The 21,629-nt window shown below is 28.9% G+C and overlaps 4 protein-coding genes across 4 annotated transcripts; 2 read left to right on the plus strand and 2 right to left on the minus strand.

Annotated features, from left to right (window-relative positions):
• Positions 1–198: 198 nt before the first annotated feature.
• LOC128398139 (uncharacterized) lies at positions 199–6,777 on the minus strand. Its single transcript, XM_053358968.1, has 7 exons — positions 6,388–6,777; positions 1,378–1,438; positions 1,208–1,293; positions 1,030–1,119; positions 796–957; positions 652–739; positions 199–582 (listed from the first exon to the last, which is right to left on the minus strand). Exons 1-7 carry the CDS (start codon positions 6,463–6,465, stop codon positions 533–535), a joined length of 615 nt encoding a protein of 204 aa, XP_053214943.1. The 5' UTR covers positions 6,466–6,777; the 3' UTR covers positions 199–532.
• Positions 6,778–7,850: 1,073 nt separating this feature from the next.
• LOC128398169 (uncharacterized) lies at positions 7,851–16,155 on the plus strand. Its single transcript, XM_053358999.1, has 3 exons — positions 7,851–8,038; positions 8,142–9,454; positions 15,589–16,155. The coding sequence occupies exons 2-3, from the start codon at positions 8,160–8,162 to the stop codon at positions 16,049–16,051; spliced, it is 1,758 nt and encodes a 585-aa protein (XP_053214974.1). The 5' UTR covers positions 7,851–8,038; positions 8,142–8,159; the 3' UTR covers positions 16,052–16,155.
• A 554-nt stretch (positions 16,156–16,709) lies between these two features.
• LOC128398165 (uncharacterized) lies at positions 16,710–17,822 on the plus strand. Its single transcript, XM_053358994.1, has 2 exons — positions 16,710–16,870; positions 16,936–17,822. The coding sequence occupies exons 1-2, from the start codon at positions 16,810–16,812 to the stop codon at positions 17,547–17,549; spliced, it is 675 nt and encodes a 224-aa protein (XP_053214969.1). The 5' UTR covers positions 16,710–16,809; the 3' UTR covers positions 17,550–17,822.
• Positions 17,677–21,592, minus strand: LOC128398147 (myotubularin-related protein 6-like). The gene is made up of 5 exons (XM_053358974.1): positions 21,447–21,592; positions 20,236–20,976; positions 19,986–20,118; positions 19,064–19,821; positions 17,677–18,973 (listed from the first exon to the last, which is right to left on the minus strand). The coding sequence occupies exons 1-5, from the start codon at positions 21,468–21,470 to the stop codon at positions 17,987–17,989; spliced, it is 2,643 nt and encodes an 880-aa protein (XP_053214949.1). The 5' UTR covers positions 21,471–21,592; the 3' UTR covers positions 17,677–17,986.
• Between the last annotated feature and the right edge of the window lie 37 nt (positions 21,593–21,629).

Raw genomic sequence — 21,629 nt, forward strand, 5'->3', positions numbered from 1 at the left:
TCTCTTTGTCAACTTGTGAACTGAATGTAATATATTATTATTATTACGATGTTTACATTGAGAAAGATTTACTCTGGAAACTGAGAGTAATAGTTACCAAGCTGAACCGAATCACTGAAATTTCAAGTGAAGAAAAATCCGAAAAGAGAAAGAGAAAAAGAAAGAGATTCAAAGTTCGAGCCTTGTGGCGCCATCTCGAGTTTCGAATTTGAAAATCACGAATTTATTATTATTTTCACTTTTTTCATATTCAATACTCTTGATAAGTTTTAATTTCAACAAGAATAATATTCATATATTTTAATAATTATTTTAGTTACACTTGATAACAAATGCTTATTATTATTCATTTTTTTCGTCATCATTTTGATGGATAATTTTTTTTATTAATCCGATCAGATAAACTTTAGTTTTATTGAAAAGTTTGATATTAATCACAAGGGAAATAAACAGTAATATATAAAATGGAAAATTAATTTTACTAATCAACGATTAACAGATTATCTTTTGGTTATTTTCTCAATAATTATAGTTAATCAATTCCAAGGAAAATGTGACAAGTCGTCGGAGAACTTGGTTCGGCTAAAAGATGGAGAGAGAGAGAGATGGAATTAAAAAATCGAAAAGTTCGATAGGATAAAAAGTTCTTACCACATGAATTATCAATCGTAACCTTTGACAGAGTCGGTGAGTTATCGGTATTAATACGATTACTCTCAGGTAGGATTATATTATTTTGCTAGAAAGAGAAAAGAACAAGTTAATTATCATTTTGTTTTCGATAAAGAAATTTACCTTTACAGGTAAGATGAATTTTCCTCTGTGAGAGGTTTTTGTGGACGATATTTTCCTATGTAACATGAGAGTACAACAAATACCATAAGAGAAGATTAGAAATATAATAAAATCAAAGCCAAGGTTCCCTTTGGGTCCATCTTCATTTGGATGCATCTCCTCCTAAGAAACACAAGCAATTAAAACTGATTGGCCAATAGTTGATCAATCCAACGAGAAAATGATAATAATTACCAATGAATTATTGATAAATGTATGAATAATTGTTAATCCATTGGTACAGGGTATCACCATGATCCAGGGTAGAAACATCCTTCTACTTTCCTATGATAATAAAATCCCAAGTGACATCGAAGTCCAGATAAATTTGATATTCAGTTAAATTGTTGATGAGCAATTAACTTTTACTTACAACACAAACTCCTATGATTAATAATACTGATGATAATAAGCTCAGTGTACAAAAAAAGATCACCATGAATCCTAATGATATAATACCTGAGATTATATATGAAAAAATGTTCGATATGAATAATAGAATTGAAAAAAACGTTCTATTTTGCATATAATCGATATTCTTACCGAAAATTTTCTCACTCGATGCCCAGATTGTTCCACCGGTAACAACTGTACAATAGTAAATCTGTTGGAGTTTTGAGAGTAAAACAAAAAGAAAAAGAAAACATTGAATCGAAGATGAAAATAATGAAAACGAAGAAAAACTTTATTCTAAATTCATTGAAATTCTGAATAATAATAAGCTCTTTTCTTCATAGTGTACATGACATTCAATTTATTAAGTGTCTAGATTGAGAGAGAGAGAGAGAGAGAGAGAGAGAGAGATCTAGTTCATATGTTCATTTAGAAAACTCCCAGGTGAAATTTTATCGAAATTTCGACGAGAAAATAAAAGAAAATGAATAAAACAAAAAGTAAAAAAGTTCTACTTTTACAACATCGAAATTCAATATAACACCAGAAGGATTTTTATCGTTATCATTATTCTAGTTTCCAAATAAATAAAACATTGTAACAATAAACTAGAACGAAAGAGATGAATGATAAGAAATATAAAAAAGTTCTAACTCGGAATCGTCGAACTTGCGATCTCTCTCTCTCTCTCTCTTCCTATCAATTCTCGATTGAATTGTGATTATCTTGTTAAATTTTCTCGTCAAAAATTGATACCACAAAAGTAACCTTGTTATCAATGAGTTCTAATAACAGTTCGAGAATTAGAACTTTTTATTTTCACTCTAAATTACTTATCGAAAATCAATAAACCCAAAAATAGAGACAATTTAATTAATTATCATGTAGAACTGAATTAAAATTGAAATAAAAACCCCATAACCTTGGGCAATGATAATCAATTTAATCAGCTTGTAACCATTTAATAGTTTATGATTAACAACAATCTTGATGATAATCAGATAAATACATAACAATTAGATACAATCTAAGTGTAAATGATAACAATTGAACCTTACAACACAATAATACTAACAATCAAATCAAATATTTGATCTTGATAATCACTATTTCATTAGTTTATGATCATTATAATAATTCAACAAGTATAATAATCATTTTAATCATCATCATGATGAAAATAATGAAAAGGTAACACTGAATCCAGATAAAGATTCAATCTATTCACCATGATAATTGATAACAATTACCATGAATGAATCAGAAGGGTTTATTGTTCATATCATGAATCTCATATCTTTCAGATTTGAGCTGAAAATCATGAAAATCATCATGATAAAAGTTGACTGAATCTTATCAATATCAATCATATTAACTTTCCTATGGGTTCCTAATGTAATAATAACAACAAGAGATGAAGATATTGATACTCATGAGTATGAGGAAATGATTCAATGTTCCAGAACTTTGGTTATTATTTCAACTTGGAAGTCAAAATGTTCTAATTGTAAATGTTAACACATTCAATGAATTAAGTTGATAACATTTCGTTTTCTCAATCAACATTTATTACTAAAGGAATTCAATTAACTTGATAAAAGTTAATCAATTAAACAATTTATCTCGATTCTAATCACAACATGAGATTCATTGATTTAAAACTGTTTATATCTCAACGAATTAATTGTGAATCGTGATTAATTGTGATGATTAGCAGTTTGAAAATTAAATCAGTTAAAGGGTAAAGTTTATTTTAAAATGATAACATTTAATTTGCTCTGAAAATTAAGGTTAACGAATTGCCAATTTAAATATTGTTTGGTTAATTGTAACAATTTGATTTGTATTGATTAAGGAAAACAATTCAACTCCAATTCATTAATATGAGAGATTTAAATTGAATGATGAATTTACTTTTCTGTCTTCATTAAGCTATTGTTTGTTTTCCATTGATTGTCAATCTAAATTGTCAACAATTGAAAATAAATTGTTTAGAAATTGTTACAATATTAATGAGATATAATTCTCATCTTTTTTTATCATGAAACTGAATCTCTTTATCATGGTGAAAGGATTTTCCTTTGTTAACTTTCAATGGAAGGAAAATTTTTTCCGAATCGGAAACAGAGACGATCAGAAAATTCTGAAATGAATTCCGATAAATATTCATATTCCAATTCATCAGCATCATGATAAGTTCTGAATGATAATATTTAACCTTTGAAATGAGTACAATTTTTTGGGTCACCTTTTGATTAGTTATAATTGAATCAAATTGTGATGATAGATATTGGAATTGGGAGGAAAAATTTTCATCATGGTGATGGTGAACTTTCAATCTGAGTTGAAATATTAAATCAGGTTCAATGATTCACTCCGAGAGGATGAAAATGTAATTAATTGTGTTGATCATGTGAAAGAAAAACAAAACAATTAGTTGATTGCTGTTAATTCTGATTACGTATGAATATATATACTCATGGGAATCAGATGATTCTCTGAATTCTGTTCAGATTGATTCAATTCTGTTCATTTTGGTTGGAAATGTAATTGATTCATTTCCAATTCAGGATAATACTCATGTTCATTAAAAGAGCTCATGAAATCTCTGCAATAATCTTGATTAGATTGGAAGAAAACAAAAAACTTTTCTCATCAAATTATCTCTCGTCGAGTTTCAAGAATCATAAAGTGTAATGGTGGAAAAATAAAAGAGTTAAAATCGAAATTTAGAAGTTCAGTATATAAAAGTTCAGTTGCATGGAAATCAAAATGATCAATCCAAAGTTCCAGAACTTTAAGATCATAATCTAAGGTAATCTGAGCATCAGAATTAAACTAATGATAGATTCTCAGATTGTGATGATAATGGCTCAGTAGGAAACGATAATAATAACAATCATAAGCCATGATAATGATCATGATGATGATCATCTCAATGATAATAACCCATCATGATCAACTGAATACTTTCAAGAACCGATTCAATAAAAAAATATCACATTAACCAACAATCATAAAGTAAAAAGTTAATGATAATCATCAGAATGACCAGAGTGACCAAATGGTCAATTTGATAGGAAAAAAAATTGGAATTTAAAAAAGTTCATTCCCTGAGCTGAATGTATTAATATGACATATATATGAAATGCTATGAATATTATTGCTTAGAGGTTTTCCTTGAGGGCATTTGTATCAAATTTTTCATGGTAATTGCAACATGAATTTAATTAAATAGTTGATGATATTTTTTTTTCATCTTCTCATGAAAACAATCAACTTGAAATTAGTTTATCACCAGTAGATTGACATCATTATCATGGTAACAACTTTGAAAAAAAAGTAAACATGATGAAAAATATGATTGAAATTGAATCTACGTCATGATGGTGAAAGTTCAGACACTTGAATACTACATGTTAGTTTCATGGGATTCACCTGAACAAAAGTTGTTGATAAATTTGATTTGTAATCAACAACATGTTGAACATTGATCAACAATCAACGTGGAGTTGTTGATGATAAAAGGAAAGATGAACTTACCTTGATGGAGGGAAGATTAAAAAGTGAAAATCTCGAATATTTCGAACCTTTAATAGTTAGAACTTTTTTTTGCCATTCTATTTTTGTAACTCTCTTTTCTTCTGGTGAATTGAAATTTTCATTCTCAATGAATAATGTGTTTACCATGATAAGAATATTGAATACATGATATGAATTTGATTCATTGAAAGTGATGTTTGTGATTTTTTTTTCATCAGGGAGAAAATTTTTTTCCTCATATTCGAGAAGAAGAAAAGTTCTAACCTTTGGAAAGCAAAATATGATACATGTAGATGAAATTCACATCGAATTTCACTCCAATCATTTCAGTGTTAAAATCGAATTGGAATCTGTAATTTATCTTTCACTTATTTGATAGAAAAACTTTGCGAGGATTAAGAATTACTCGAAAACGAATCAAATATCGAACTCAAGAGAAATGGAACAAAAAAATGTTCTAAACTTTAAAGTTCCAAACATCAGATAATGAAGAAACAGAGTGAGAGAGATTAATTCTTGGTCTAATATCATTCGAAAAAGAAAAAGAAAAATGTTCTAATGAGAAAAGTAAAAAACAAAAAGATGAAGGTATTAGAATGATGAGTAAAAGAAAATTCGACCAAAAGTTTCGAGAAAAACTCATACAGAACTTATATAAAATTCGAGAAGTGGGAAGAAGGAAACACGATTATATCATGTTATTAATTCGATAAGGTTTCTTGAGATAATATTCTTCTCTTATTATTATTATTATTGTTCTCGAAACTTTCTCTCTCTCCCTAGAACTTATCTTCCCCTTCTCGAACTTACATATTTATATACATAATACAAACGATAGTATAACAATAAAAGTTTCAGAACACTTTACTTAGGAAGTAGAGGAAAGAAATAAAGAAGAAAAAAAATTATATTCGAAAGCTAAGAATCGAGAGCAAAAAAGTTCTAACACTTGGAAAGGAATAAAAATTCATATTAACTCATATTCGTGAATATAAAATAAATATATGAAATTCATGTAAATATAAGTCAATTATTGATCATCATCATCATCATCAACTTAAGATGATGATAAAAATATTAGCATCATTATCATCATTGTTATCGTTCACCTATTGTTAATAGACTTGAACGGAATCGAGGAAAAAAAAGTTCTAAGATGATATTTATCATGGGGAAAAGTGATTATATTCATGATAACTTTTGACTCTGAAAAATGAGTTATTATGAAATATAATGGTGCTCATCATCATGATTAATAACTTAATTGTTACCTTATAATAATATTTATCAACAAATTGTTCATTATGTTGGTATAATAAATCACCATGGGAATTTATTAATTTAGATATATAAATATAATTTCATGTTTTCCACCAATCAAACACAATTAGTATTCACTGATTATCATTGATTAAATTGTAAATGGAAACAATTTGATTAAATGATGATGAAACATAAATTGATTGATTTTATCAGCATCGGGCTTGAGATTAACATGGTAATAAGATTGAGGATTGTGATTGTGATACAATTGAAAGATGATTAAGGTTAATTATCGTGGAGAAAAGGATTTAGGATTATGATGATTAACTTTAATCATCTTCCAATTAAACTTACCAATGATAAGATTCCATAAGCCATGACTCCTTTTTGCAGGGAAACACAAAGGCAACACTTATTGGAAAAAGTTTCCATGGTGATTAATTCAGTAATTAGAATTGGAAATTGATTGTCAACTGATTTTGAAAGCAAACGATTAACTGTATGGTTAATTAAATCACTTTAATTTAGATATAAGTTCATGATAGTTGATCTGGTTGGTTAGTTAGCTCATCTGATTAGTTTGTCATCTCAATTTTGGTTCAATTTTGTTGGATTGATTTACTTGGTTCATGATTTGAATTCTGAAACATTGAAATCATGAAAAATTTTCAACAATCAGAAAACTTTTTTTACTATTCCAATGATTGTTGATTGTTACTTGTTTCGTTGTTACAATCAAAATGATTGAAATATCAACTCTAATTTGATTGTGAATTTTAATCTGCGCAAGGTTTGATTCTGATCAGAATCGAATCACAACTCAGAACTTTTTTTTCTCATCGAATCTTCAATTTGATAACTACTATACTTTTCCATGCTCAAGTAGATTGATTCATTTGTTAATCTCCATCAGATAGAAATGATATTAACATAGAAAAGGGGATGAAAAGTTTCTGTCGAATTTGTTATTAGAACTTTTTTTTTTCTCTTCTTTCTTTCGAATCGGTAATTCTTTCCCTCTCCCCTTAGATTAATTTTCAATAATCAAATTAAATCATCATTAATCACTATAACTTATTGTTACCAATATATCAATCCAGATTATCCAGTTAATCAATCAAAATTAGAGACACAATTTACAATGACTATTTGATTGTCACCACATAGAGACAGTAATTGATTGTTGGCCTAATTTAGATCTTTACACAAGAAAATTTTAATTGTTACACTTGAGTTTTCACATAATAAATTTGTTAATTGTAGAAATGATTACAATCAACAATTAACTCTGTAAATAATTATAAACAATTGTAATTTCTTTCCATGAATAATAACTTACAACGATAATTGATAAATCTAATTAGCAAAATTTCAAAGCAAAGTCTAATTAATTGTTTCGCTCACTAATTTTTGATACATATCCGGTAATGAGATTTTGCATAAACAATCAATTAACTAATTGTGACTCATAAACAATTAACTTCTTAACAATTAGAAGCAAAAAAAAGAGGGAAAATCTTTCCAAGGGTAACATTGGATTGAGAACCCAAAAAGTTAACCAGAAAACCAGGAAGATATTGGAAGATATTTTTAGGCCTTAAGATTAACAAGATAATCTTAATGACGATAAGATGATGATGAAGATAAGGAAGATAAACTCTCTCTCTCTCTCTCTCTCTCTAGTATTCGAATTTGTCTCTTTTCTTTCTTTTTTTCTTTCGTAAGTCCAACCTTTTTTTTCATTTTCTTTTCTATCCTCAACTTTTTCTTCCTCCTTCATTTTTATCTTTTTTTTTCTTTCTCTCTCTTTAGTTTTTGCTCTCTTATTGTAAACTTAACAATTTGTTGATTGTTTACAATTAGCTGATCATTTGGTGAACAATTTATCTGGATTAAATGGTCAATCAATTAGACGAATAACAGAAAAAGTGACATTTTAAATTTTTCATTTTCGTTTCGTTTTTTTCGTTACTTTCAACTAACAGTTTCGATTAACGTTCATCATGTAAGTGTCTCAATCGAAATCATTTTGATCTTAAATCATCTTCTTAATTGTTGTGCTACCAGTGAATTTGTAATATTTAACCTTTTTTTTCATCTAATTGTAGTTGATTAACTTTCTAATCATGACTATGGTTAAAGGTGCCTTCGGATCATCCAATGTTAACAGTTTATCCATGATAACCAATGGTCATTATGGTTTAGATGGTGGATTAACCTCTCGGACTAAAGTGTTTACTAAATCAGCGGATATGATGAAGTTTGATGAAGATGAAGGTGACGGAGATGATGACAGTGAGGGTATTGGTGGGGGTGAAGATGAATTAAGTAAAACTGTCCAAAGTATTGTCAATGGTGATACTTATCATAAACAACGTGTCGGTAATATCGATGGGTCATTTGCCGATAAAGGCGGTGGATCTTATCAGAATGTGACATCTTTATATGTCCATCCTGATGAAGATGAAATAATTGATGAACTAGCTGACCTGGAATCATTACCTGGTGATGATGAAGATGAAGATGATGATCTTAACGAAGAGACTGAAGATATTGTTGGACCATTAGCATCACCGGGTAAGGTTGACCTGTTAAAGAATAACTTTTATCCCCATAGGCATCATCGACTTTTCCCCCAAAATAATCAGCCCAAGGGCTTAATCCAAGGTAAAACTAATCCGTTAACATGGGCACTTAACGAAAGGCCATGTTCACTTTCATCCGATGCTCTCAACCAGATTATGGTTAATCGTGGTGCTTCATCGGCATCTAATCACTCAGGTAACTCACCTTTGTCACGATCATCATCATCTTCATCTGAAAAGGTCATTCTTTTACCTCGACTCTCAGCTCAGTCAATTAAATGTAAACAAATCAATTGTACTGACCCTGATTGTCCAAACACTCATCTTCATAATCTATACGGATTATGGTCTGATAAAAAACTGCCAATACTACCAATCTCTTTATCATCAACAACAATTAATGCCAACAATCAAGTGTCAAACACAGATCCTAATGTCCTTCGTCTTCATGTTAATGGTCAAACTAAATTATCAAACAATCAACACAATCAAATGAACAAAAAATCAACAATCTCAATGATTTCACCAACCGCTCAATCAAAATTAACCAACGACAATCAAACCAATGGCTACAAGAGGTTGGATACAATTAATCATGGACAACAATCATCACCATCATCCTCATCTTCATCATCACCAATAGGCTGCTCATCATCATCAACTATGTTAACTAACGATTCAACAGGTTACAAAAATTTACAACAATTAAATCAACAATCAAATGGTAAAACTACTTGGAGACATTGTAAGAATTCAAGTGAAGTGATTTTAGTTGCCAATCAGATGGATTATAATTCATCAATGAAAACCATTTATCACCAGGCAAAGTCTCAAAGGTAAATCCACAATTAACTAATCAATTGGACGAAATTCATATTCGAGAAAAAGAATTCGAACAAAAAAAGTTCTCTCTCTCTCTTCCGATTAATATTCAATTTTATGATAAACTAGAATAATAATATCTCTATGATTAGAATCCTAATTCAATATAATCCATTAATCGTATTCACTGAGCAACAACAATTATGATAATAGACAGATGATAGAATCAAATAGAAAAGTAGTTTTGATTAAATTAACGTTGGTTGAGATGGTTAATTGCTTGGTTAACTCGAGTGAGTGAAAAATAAGTTTAACCAACAACAATACTAGTATACAACAATTAACTTTGATTGTCGTTGGCAAAATGTTTACCCTCCAATCTAACCAACCGTTGAAAATATTTTTAAGGTCACAATATGATTTAGTTTATTTCTTGCAATCATCTTAACCAACAATCAAGGTAATTTAGTTGATTCAGTTTTCTGTGTACACGTATATACGTGTGTATATAAGTTTATCCTTGTAATTAAACAATTTAATTTCACCCATTAACTTGTATCTAGTTTAAATCATCACCCAGTCTCCAACCATCAAAACCTTTTCCTCTTCAATGAACTTTTTTCATTCATGTAGATATTGAGATAACCTTTACTATTTACTGAATTCACCTTGAATCCGACCAACAACCTTAATTATCTAGTGTAACAAATGTATTAGGATAAATTGTTGAACAATTTAAACGAGAAAACAAAACATAACTAATTACAATCAATTGCAATTCCCATTGCAAAAGTAAATCTAGTTAATAATTTTCCAAACAATTAACCATCCAGATCAATTTCACTTTGGGTGTTTTGATTAATCTAATTATCTTTCCTTTTCAAATCAACAGGAAATGTTAATTGTTTCAAGTTTCGTTTTTTTCTTCTGCCATTTTGTTTTTAATTGTTTATTATATTTTTAACTCTCTTCTCGACAATTAACCTTAATTGTTAACGATTTACAAAGAGATGAGCTTTGCAATCAATGAGATTGACTTTGTGTGTATCTTTTGATTTAGTTAATGTGTTAGTTTTTTAATATCAATTAAGAAAGTTAATTGTGATAACATTTCCTGTTACTTTTGATTTTATTAATCACGCAATTTGATGAAACTGAATTAATTTTAATTGTGAACATTGAAGAAGCTAATTTTTTTGTTTTTCCGATTTTTTTAAAAGCTTTTCAATTATTAGGATGAGTTGATTTGAATTATGATTAAGTTTGTTGTTGCTGTTAATTGTTAATTGTTACTGTTGATTGTTTTGATATTTGCTTTGATTGTGATTTATTAACTAGCTGTTGATTGTTAATCGTTGGTTACTTGTGAATGTATCATTTTTAAATGATTAACAAAAACTTCCGGGTCTGTTTTGTTTTCAATTAACTAAATTGTTTCAAGACTCAATGGTTTATGAAAAAAAAAATTAAATTTTTAACAATTAACATGTTGGTTTTATAATGATAATCAATTTAACACTCTGTTGTTTAAAGTAAAATAATTAACTTGATTGTAGTAAACAAAAAACATTAACTTGCTAATTCATCTTAAAATAAATTGTTGATCATGTTAATTGTCACGATTAACTAATCATTTCATTAACAACAACAACAACAACAACAAACATCAACAAAGTAAAAACAATTGTTCAGGTTAATTGTTTGTGGTTTATTTTTTGATCATCATTAACTTAATTTCATCTGATTAACTGATTAAGGAAACTGAGGAAAAATAATAAATGTCTATCATTAGATCAACCTTGATTAGTTTGTCAAATTACAACAATTTAACTAATTTAGTTTGTCAATTTTAAAACTTTTATATTATCTGATCATTAGCTTAATTGTTTCAACTGATACAAATTATTACTTTGAAAGCCTTGATAGACTGACACTCACAACAATTAACCATGACCATCGTTATCATCACAATCAACTGATCAATCAATTGATTGGTAATCGTAATCAAATTAAGACAATTGAAACTTTGTTATTGAAACAAACACACAAACAAACAAAATGAAACAATTAAGGATAAAATCAATTTCCTGTAAACACAATTAAAATTAAACATGAGAAAGTTTCAAAAATGAATCAATATTAATCATGATGATAAATTGAGCTGATTAATTTGATTGAATCAGCTGAAAAAAAAACTAAATTGTGATCCTTTAATCATCCCGAATGATTTTAAAATTAAATCATACCTGTAAAAGTGGATTAAAAATTTATAATCTAAATCAAGTTGACTATCATCAAGTAGGAAATTAATTTGATTTGATTGACTAATCTATTATTTATTTCCTAATAACAGTTAACCAACATGATACATAAAAAGTAAATCGTATTCACATCAATCAACAAAAAACAACAACAATCAAAAGTATCAGCAGTTAATTTATTGGAACACAATAAAAGGATGAAGATGCAGATGAAGATGAGGATGGAGATTAGGATAATGATGATGATGGAGAGAGAGAGGAAGATGATGAGATGGCAAGAGGATGAAAAGTAGAGTAGCATCATAATAGATTGAATATTTTAATTGTGATGAGATATTTTTTTTATGTTCTTTTGATTGTTGCTTGGCCTGATTATCATTTTTGGACAATTTATTAAATTTCCTTGATTTCATGATGATAATCAACTGGATTATCTTGATTGGAAATTTATTTTTTCAACAAAATCATCTTCACCATTGGAAACATTCATGATTTGATTGTAACTCAATTTGATTCGTATCATGTTACATGTTTAAACTAATCATTTGGGTTATCATCACCATGATCATCATGAATATAATCATTATGATGATTAAATTTAGTCCCAAGTTAATTTAGTAATCAATTGTTTATTAGATCAACTTGATCACAGTTGAAGTAAATTGTTAATCTGATCTGGGTTTTTATATATAATCTGTGATCTTCTTGTTGATCATTATGAAATTTTAATCCAATTGTCAGTTAATTTCATTAATGGAATCCAAGTTTCCACAATTAATTTCAAAACTATTTCACTAATTAAATAATGATCAGTTGCTTGTTATAAATAAAACTCAACAATCAAATAAATTGGAACAAATTGTTTCAATTAGAATCTAATGTTTACTCAATTTCTTTTCGAGTTTTTTTTTCGAGTCTCGAACTTGTTTGGTTCTAAAAAGTTCTAATACTTTCTCATCTTTGCCTCTGTTGATTGTTTTTAACCAACAATTAGTTTTGATTACGATTCGAGGATTCGATTGTTTAGTTGATTGTCTTCTTCCTTTGATTCAATTGTTAATCAACAACAATAAACAATTTGATAACTTTATCATTGCTCCAATTGCTTCAATTGGTTTTTCTTGTTGTCATTTTAATAACAATTTAATTTAAATCATTTCACATATGATTGAATGTCAATTGTAACTGTTTTTGATTATAATGATTAACTGATCAATCAGTTAATCTCAATTTCCTATCAACTGATTAACCTGATCCTTGTTAATGGTCAGTGACCCAAATTTTGATGTTGTTTTTTCAATATTAATAGTAACTTTTTATCAACAACAATTTAGTTAATCATGACTAACAATCATGATCATCAATGCTAAAGTAACAATCAGCTTAAATAGTTTGACAAACCAATTTAACTAAGAGTCTAATTGTTTCACTCGTTATAATCAGTGTTAAGTTAATCCAACTAATACTACTAACAAACTGCTAACAATTAAACTCCAATGATAATCAATGTTATCATTAAGATTATCAAAGAGCAGAATAAATAAATTACAAGTGATTAGGTGACAATTGAATCGCAATTAATTGCATCCCAATTAGAGTCTCAAAATAAAATCATTACAAATCTCAAACTCCTCAAAGTACAAACTCACAAGAGCTACGATAAAACTGTGCCCTCGGGGCTCGAGAACCATTAACATACTAATTATAATGTCGATTCCCTCTCTCAGAACCAAATCCTCTTATCGACAGAAATTCATCAAATATCAATAATTGACCGATGACCTCTCAATATTTGGTGTCATTTCATGAAACACTTTCATGAATATCAGTCCAATACATTAATTGATCATTAGAATGTCTAATAATTGCATCTATGGTTTCATTCAATGATTATAACGATATTGTCACATTGATTTACTCGTTGATTGATTAATCATTTAACCTTGACGACCTTTCAACTAATTTGATTATCATGAGTACCAATTTGATCAATATAATGATGAAATGGATTAAGGTTAAACTTGATGTTACCTGATGATAAAAGATTAACTTGTTTTCATATTTAAGGTCAAATAATAAGTTTTTTTTTTGATTAAAATTGACTCACTTTGATTGTTGTTTATGAACAATTTAAATTGCTTGTAATCTGATTGATCACTTTTGAGTATAAAAGGTGATGATGATTTGTTGATCATCTTAATAATAATAGTAATTGTTGTAACAATCAATGGGAGGTTAATATTGGTTCTGGTTTCTCAATCGAAACCAATTTAAATTGTATGATGTTCAATACAATTAATTAGATTGTTCAATTTAACTCAAAGGCATTTTTAATTGTAATTTTGTTCAAATTTATCCTCAACAATTTTTGATCCGATTACAGTTAATTAATTAGTTACACTTAACCTTGACTTTTCCGTTAACTTTGATTGTTAAAATAATCAACTTACAACTTGCATTCATAATCAACTTGATTATTGTGCTGATCACTTGATCATCACAATTAACTTAAATCATATATTGATTTTTCAATTCAGTGTATTGGTAATCTGTTTTTGTTTCCCTCGGTACAGTTAATTAATTGTTGTAGTTTTCTAGTAATTAAATGTACAATTAAATCATCATGACAGGATTAATAGGAATCAACCATAATAATATCAACAGTAAACAATTAATCTCAACAATCAAAATTGATCATCACAATGAAAGGTAAATTATTGAAACAATTAGTGCTTTTTTAGTGACCATTAAAGGATTGGGTTAATTGTGATTAACTGGTTGATCAGCTAATCAACCAAATAATGAAAAGTTATTTTTATTACCTGTGAACCTTAAGGAAAAGACAATTAAATTAATTGATTACCAAGTGATTAAAAAGTAATGATTCTAATCAATAGTTTCATAAAGAGGATAATCAATTGAATGAAATTTGATCAACTAAATCAGTTAATCTCAATATAAAGCATCAAGTTAATCATGTTATCACCTTAATTGTAGTTTTCTGTGCTCCTCCCAATTAAGTTAATTATTAATCATGATCAAAGTCTTAACCATAGGAGGAAATTTATTTTGAATATTAATAAATTATTATCATAATTTAATGTTCACTTTAGGATTGGAAAAGTAATTTAATATTATTTTTATTATTTTCATTGAATAATTTAAATGATTTACATGAGTTCCCATGTAAATCAGTTTCTAATCATGAACATAATGATTTACAATAATTTACAAAGTTAATCATGATTTAGAATTGAAAATAAATTTCTTGTAATCCAATTTGTTGATTGTTCATCAGCCGGTTGATTAATTTCCTATGTAAATAATGAAAACAGTTGATTGTTGATTCTCAATCTAGACAATCAATTTTAAACATATTAATATAAATACAATCAACTAACTGTCAACACAAGTTGTCACAATTTAAATAACAATTGACAGTTGATTAAATTGAGACAAAAATCCTTGATATTGAAAATTTATTAAATGTATTAAATTGACATTTTTGATTGTAAATCAATTTTGATTGATACAATTCAATAATTTCAAGAAATCAATCCAAAAAGTATAAGCTAATTGTTGATTTCCTTTAATATTTTAACATCACAATCACAAGTTAATTATGATAATCTTTACCCTCTCATCTGGATTAACTTATTAACTCAATAACTTAATTACCTCAACTTGATGATTTAAATAACTTTCACCTAATTGTAAAATCTATGAATAAATTAACTCTGACATGTTAATGGATTAATATAAAACCTTTAATGATGATGATGGTGATGATTTAAATTTCAATATACTTCAACAATATAATGCTTGTTTTGATTGCTATCATTACGATGATTGATTGTTTACTTTTAATTTTGTTAATCAACTATTAGGAAATATGGATCAACGGGAATCAGATTAACTCCTGATCAAGCATTGGCTCGTTATCATCGCCAATTTACCTGTGAAGCGGTTTCCTTAATTGTCCTGATAATTGCTGTCACCTTCCTAATTGCTACACCCTTCATTTTAATTCCAATTGTTGCCTTTCCCGATATTAATCAAGATCTAATCAGGGTGATTATGTGGTTATCGTTGTTATTATCAATTATATTCACGATTATCGGTGCGTTAATTGGTAACGTTTATTGGTATTATGATCAATCAACGGAGACATTTAAATGGCGATTTCATTTCGGCTCTGGACCTAAACACTATTGGGGATCAACTTTATTTAATTTTACCAACAATCAGCGACAATTTAATCATCATAATCATCAAGATCGTCCATCATCTAATCACAATCAACAATTTGCTAATCATTTGCCATCATCTGCAATTGTTAATCATGTTTAATTGAAGATCTTATTGTTTTTTTTATCAATTTCATATTTTTGCTTAATCCAATTCTGTAAACCCTAAATCTTTCAACAATTAAAGCTTAATTGCTTAAACGTTAATTTATTCAGTATTTCAATTATCTATAACAATCATAATTGTCAACTACAAAGTGAAAGAGTTGGGTAATTCAAGGTAGTTTATGATTAATCAACTTAATTGTTACCTTGTTACCTGTTGATTGTAATATTTTTTTTGTCAAATGATTTACCTTGAAAATGAGCTAGTAAACTAATAACTGATTATTTAATTGTAAAATTAATCAAGTTCATTAACGCTAAGGTAAACATAGAGAGGGTTTAATTGTTTCAGATTTTGAATCATCATCATAATCAAATTAACCAACAATATAATGATTTACAATTAAAAAGTAATAAAAAAAAAAGTTTGTCAAAGCTTAAACTTTTTCCAGAGGAAATTGTAATTTAATCATAACAAACAATTAACTAACTCTCAATAGTTAACAAACCTAATAAACAATTAATTGAACAACGGAAAAAGGATAAAATAATAATCCAAATTATGGTGATGATTAACTAATCACAATTAAGAATCCAATAGCAACCAATAAGTGAGAATGAGATGAAAAAAAAACAATTTAAATAAATTGGAAACCATCAACATTGAGCTCAGTTAGTTGTTAAAATCAGTTAATTGTTGGATAGATCAACCAAATTAACTACACAGTCACTTGGTATTGTGATTAACGCTTCATCATGATTAAATTAACTACAAAATCAATTATTCCAATCGTAGGAATCATACTCATCCTACCAGGTAAGTGAATGAAAAAAAAATTTCTCCCAATTTCTTACAATTAACTTTTTTTGGGTACAATTAAGGTTTGATTCCAGTTGATTGTCAACAGATTCCAGTTGCAAACAGCAGCATAATTACACCTACAACTTCAAGCGATATGTTGACAAAAATTTGTCTAAATGTCGACGAGTATCGGTCAATGTTCACCTCGATTCTTGGTGACAACAGTGTCTTCAGTCGGGATACAATCGCTCGGATGATCACTTGGGTCGATTGGTTTTATGGTGCCTACAATAAGTACAAATGGTTAATTGATTTCGCGATCGGTGCACTGACCACTTTATCCGTGTTTCTACCTGGTGGTCCATTGATTCCCATCGCAATCAAAGTTGGAATGACCATTGTGATGGATCCAAATATGAGACGATTAATCAAGGAAATCATGTACGAGGTTTGGGCCATGATCCCTCCCAGTGGCTCGGAATCATACAATGTCGCCCTCGAAGGTACCATGGTCGTTGTCCGACAATTAGCTAATTCGACAGGTAAATTATACGCCAAAAGGTCAGTTGATGGTCTTCTCAATGGGTCAACCCCATCGCCCATTGAAAAAATTGATTGGTCTTCGATAATTGCTTCTCTAACAGCGCAATTAGTTGATCTTCAACGAAGAGTTTACTCTTACAATTGGAATTGATTAATGTTCGAGTGGAAAAAAAGTTCTAATTGTTGATTTACTTTCGATGTTTCTTTATTATTTTTATTTTTTGCTTTTAAAATCAATTAATTTCTCTTAATTTAATTCAGTTAATCGTTTGTGTTAATTTAGTTTAAATCAATTTATTAACAGTTTTGTTTAATTTAAAATACATAAAATCTTTCAGTTTATATAATATTTTTTGTTTTTGTTTTTGTTTTGTTAAATATGGATAATAATTAAATTTGATTAAATTAATTATCATCATTATAATCAATTATATATTTATAAGAGTATTAATTTAAAATAAAATAATAATAATGATAAAGGTGTAATAATATTAACTGTTGTTTGTTTGTTTGTTGATTGGTGACAATTGGCAATCATGGATGATGGGGTTTAGTGTTTAATTAGATTTGATTGTTGATAGAGTTTAGTTAATTGTTGTAATCCATGGAATGACCTGAGGTGATATTTTTGAAACAATTTAAACAAACGGGAACTTTTTTCTCATCCATTTGGATAACAGTTGATTCGTTGATTGTATTTTCATTTGTGACTACTTGTTGTTGTTTCGTTGTGATTGATGATGATGATGATTTATTAATTGTGTTAATGGTTTCAGCTGTAGGTAAATTAACACCTAATGGATCGTTAAAAACAGAATCATTATAATCATTAACATCAACAGTTGATTGTTTATTATTGTCATAGTGTTTGTGGTTTGTTGATTGCTCTGGTCCCGATGAAGAATCATCTTGTTGATTAGTTAATTTTCCTGAAGATGATTCTGATTGTTGATCTGTTTTCTCACTTGTTAATTGTTGCTGATTTAAACGATGACCTGGTAGAATCATTTTCTTTTTAATACAACGGATACAAAATATTTGTCCACAAGCCCAACAGTGAAATCGAGCATTAGATTCGTTAAATATATAGAAACAAGTTCGACACTCTTTCGAGTTACGAAAAGATTGCCAATCGAGAGCAACAGATTCCATACAAGAGACTAATTGATTAACATATTCTTCAGTTGAATCAATTGTTTCCTCTTTACTTAAGGCTTTTCCATTAGTCGTTTTACCGATGATTACATTAGCACCATGATTCTCAAGGTTAGTTTCAACTTCATCCGCCGAGTTGTAATCATCATCTTTACCATAGGAAGCGGATGAAGATGAGGTTTCCTCATTTAGACCATTGGATTCGTTGGCTTCCTTTCCAGCGGCTATTCTAGCCTCGAGCCTCATCATACATTCTTGGACAATTCGTAAAGGTGAATCAATAGAATCAAATGAATCACCGAAAAATGATTGCTTATTAAGATCTTCAATCTCTTCCCCATTTTTGTCTATCAGATCAGATGAATTTGGACCGTTTGATTGTTTCGTTTTCTTGATTCTTTCCTCTTGAGCTTTGATATTCTATTGGAAATGAAACAAAAAGAAACAAAAGTTAATCAACAATACAAGTAAATAAAACAACTAAATCAGATAGAAGATAATTGTAATTACCTCCTCCAAGAATCGTATGTGATCCTCTAAGCTTTGAATATGTTTGTAGGTAAAAAAAATTAAATCATCACTTGATTCCCTCGGATGAATTCCAATATCAAATCGATTGTACATTGATCTCCAAAAACGAACCACTTGAGGGCATGTATTAATTTCGAGGAAACCTAAAAGTCCATTGGGAATGGAACGTCGTTTATAATAAAGTGGATTAACATATTCGGCTCTATCAGCGTCGAATAAAGCCCAAAGTGAGAAAGTGTTTTCCTTGAGCATCCAATCAAATCTCTCTTTATCACAATTACCAATAAATGTACCAAATTGACAAGAATAAACGTGATCATGAAGAGTTTGTAAAAATTTCTCATTAAATTCAAAATCAAAAGGAAACTGTTGAGTGATTTGCCAAACACAATCAATAAATTGGGTGAAAACGGGTGCAATTTGCTTTGGATCGGGTTGTTGGATAAGACCACATCTCATCGTAAATCGATGGCCAAAAGCTAACCATTCTTTCTCAATGAGAGCCTCAAAACCATCTATTGTCCGATAATAAGGATCAAGTAAAATTGAAGCTAAGGAACAAGTTTGAGCTGTTCGATCCCAACCATCAGAACAATGAACCATCACAGAGATACCATCACGAACCGAAGTGGCAATAAATAGACCAGCATCTAAAACCGATTTGATATGCTTAAGCCAACCACTAGCTTCTAGGGCACTTAGAAAGGCATTAACGGAGAGAACTTTAAGTTCACAGGCTAAAGAAATGAATAGAGAAAAAAAACAGACAAATCAATTAGAGAAGTTGAAAATTAAAAGCATAAAAAGCAAGGAGAAAATTCATTTTCATGAAAATCTATTATATCATGGAAGATATTTAGATTATTATGATTTCCCTGGCGAGAATGAGAAACTCTCTCACCATCCATTAATTTTTGTAAGCTCGATCTCATTACGTGAATATTTTCAATTGCATAAAAATGGTGTTTAATATTCCCATAGTAAGTTTTATCTTCGTAACCTTTACCAGCAGCTTTATTGGCCATAGCATTAATCTAGGGTAACAAAAAAAAAATGATATTGATTAGAAAATTGCAATTGTAAGGGTTAAATGAATGATTGACTTTGTCTATTCAATCATTTTCTGTTACTGTCAAACTCATATTTCTTACCATTGGTCTTGTATCAACAACATATAAACATTTTGATCCTTGATTGGCAGCAAGAATAGATTTTAATAACCTTTCATCAGCGGTACATCTTGTATTATATAAACCAGGTAAAGGTTGACTACTACGACATATACTTGCTCCATTTGTATGACGATAGGTTAAAACGGGAATTCGAGATTTACTCCGAAAAGTGGCACTTTCACGTAGGGTTTGCTCATTTTCATTACAAGGTACAACCAGGTAACGTGGATAAGTATCACAAAGAGAATAGTCAACATTAATATCGGTTATACTCCAATCATCATTTGGAAGGCCCATTCTTTTATATTCATTGATAATGTTAAACTTATTCCATGCGGTTAATTTATCATTTCCTAGATCTTCATTGAAAGCAGAATACTGGAAACAAAATAGATCATTAATTGAGGTTGGCTGGGAAATTTGTACCAAGCTAATGTATATGTCATGGGCATCTTTCTCCTTTGGAATGACAAAGGTAACACAGCGAAAATTTTTACATCTCAGGTGAAGTGGTGTTCCACTCGAAGAGGTTGATAATTTTTCAATTGTACCCAAATGAGAATGGAGAATCCATGTATCACGTTTACCATCAGTGTCGGTAAAAATTAGATGAGTCGGGGTCAGGAAAAGGGTTCCTAAAATACCAGAGGCAACTGCACCATATCTACTGCTACCAGAATTTTGTGAACTAAAACGATCCAATTTACGGACTCCATCAACCTTTTTTTTTTACAAATTGTAGTTTATGTTTCATGATCATACAAAACAAACACACCCACAAGAAGAGAGAGAGAGGGAGAGGTAAAAAAGACAGGAAAAAAGAGAAAAAAATTATTAGAGAAATCAATTGGAAATGAAAAAGAATAGAACAAAAAAAATTCTATTCCATTTTATCAACCATATTGTTTGTTATTCTTCATCATAAATGGAAACGTAAGTAGAAACACAAAGAAACATCCAAATTGAATGAAGAAATTATTTCAGAGAAATTATATGATTGAACTGAACTGGTGAACACAATGAAAAATATATTAAAAACGTTAATTGTTACAGGTTAATTAATAGCAATTAAGAAAATGAAATAAACAACCAAATCATGACAAGAATTGGGTAACAAACAGTAAATGGATTTTCAGAAAACAAATGACTTTCATCTTGCAACAATTACATTCCACAAGTTAAACTCTTACCTTGGCTTTTTTAATATAATCCATGGTGTGGAGAAAAATGTAAAATAAAACTAAATTAATTAACTACAAATTAACAACAATTAACAGTTACATTTAAAAGTAAAAGAAGATAAAAAAAAAAGAAATTCAAAATTCTGTTTACTTCTGTTATTCTAACAGCAGAATTCGTAGGTTTAGCCAATT

This window comes from Panonychus citri, unplaced genomic scaffold (genome assembly GCF_014898815.1).
Source record: "Panonychus citri isolate SS breed McGregor unplaced genomic scaffold, ASM1489881v1 Contig00045, whole genome shotgun sequence".
NCBI lineage: Eukaryota > Metazoa > Arthropoda > Arachnida > Trombidiformes > Tetranychidae > Panonychus > Panonychus citri.

What these genes read in the sequence shown, in the direction of transcription:
- LOC128398165 (XM_053358994.1), top strand. Translation starts at nt 16,810, where the DNA reads ATGATTAAATTAACTACAAAATCAATTATTCCAATCGTAGGAATCATA. An exon ending in AATCATACTCATCCTACCAG is followed by an intron (nt 16,871 to 16,935) that starts GTAAGTGAATGA and finishes GGTACAATTAAG; the next exon opens with GTTTGATTCCAGTTGATTGT.
- LOC128398139 (XM_053358968.1), bottom strand. Translation starts at nt 6,465, where the DNA reads ATGGAAACTTTTTCCAATAAGTGTTGCCTTTGTGTTTCCCTGCAAAAA. An exon ending in CTTATGGAATCTTATCATTG is followed by an intron (nt 1,439 to 6,387) that starts GTAAGTTTAATT and finishes AAACTCCAACAG; the next exon opens with ATTTACTATTGTACAGTTGT. An exon ending in ATCGAGTGAGAAAATTTTCG is followed by an intron (nt 1,294 to 1,377) that starts GTAAGAATATCG and finishes ATATAATCTCAG; the next exon opens with GTATTATATCATTAGGATTC.
- LOC128398169 (XM_053358999.1), top strand. Translation starts at nt 8,160, where the DNA reads ATGACTATGGTTAAAGGTGCCTTCGGATCATCCAATGTTAACAGTTTA. An exon ending in CACCAGGCAAAGTCTCAAAG is followed by an intron (nt 9,455 to 15,588) that starts GTAAATCCACAA and finishes ATCAACTATTAG; the next exon opens with GAAATATGGATCAACGGGAA.
- LOC128398147 (XM_053358974.1), bottom strand. Translation starts at nt 21,470, where the DNA reads ATGGATTATATTAAAAAAGCCAAG. An exon ending in ATTATATTAAAAAAGCCAAG is followed by an intron (nt 20,977 to 21,446) that starts GTAAGAGTTTAA and finishes TAAAAAAAAAAG; the next exon opens with GTTGATGGAGTCCGTAAATT. An exon ending in CTTACAAAAATTAATGGATG is followed by an intron (nt 19,822 to 19,985) that starts GTGAGAGAGTTT and finishes TCATTTCTTTAG; the next exon opens with CCTGTGAACTTAAAGTTCTC.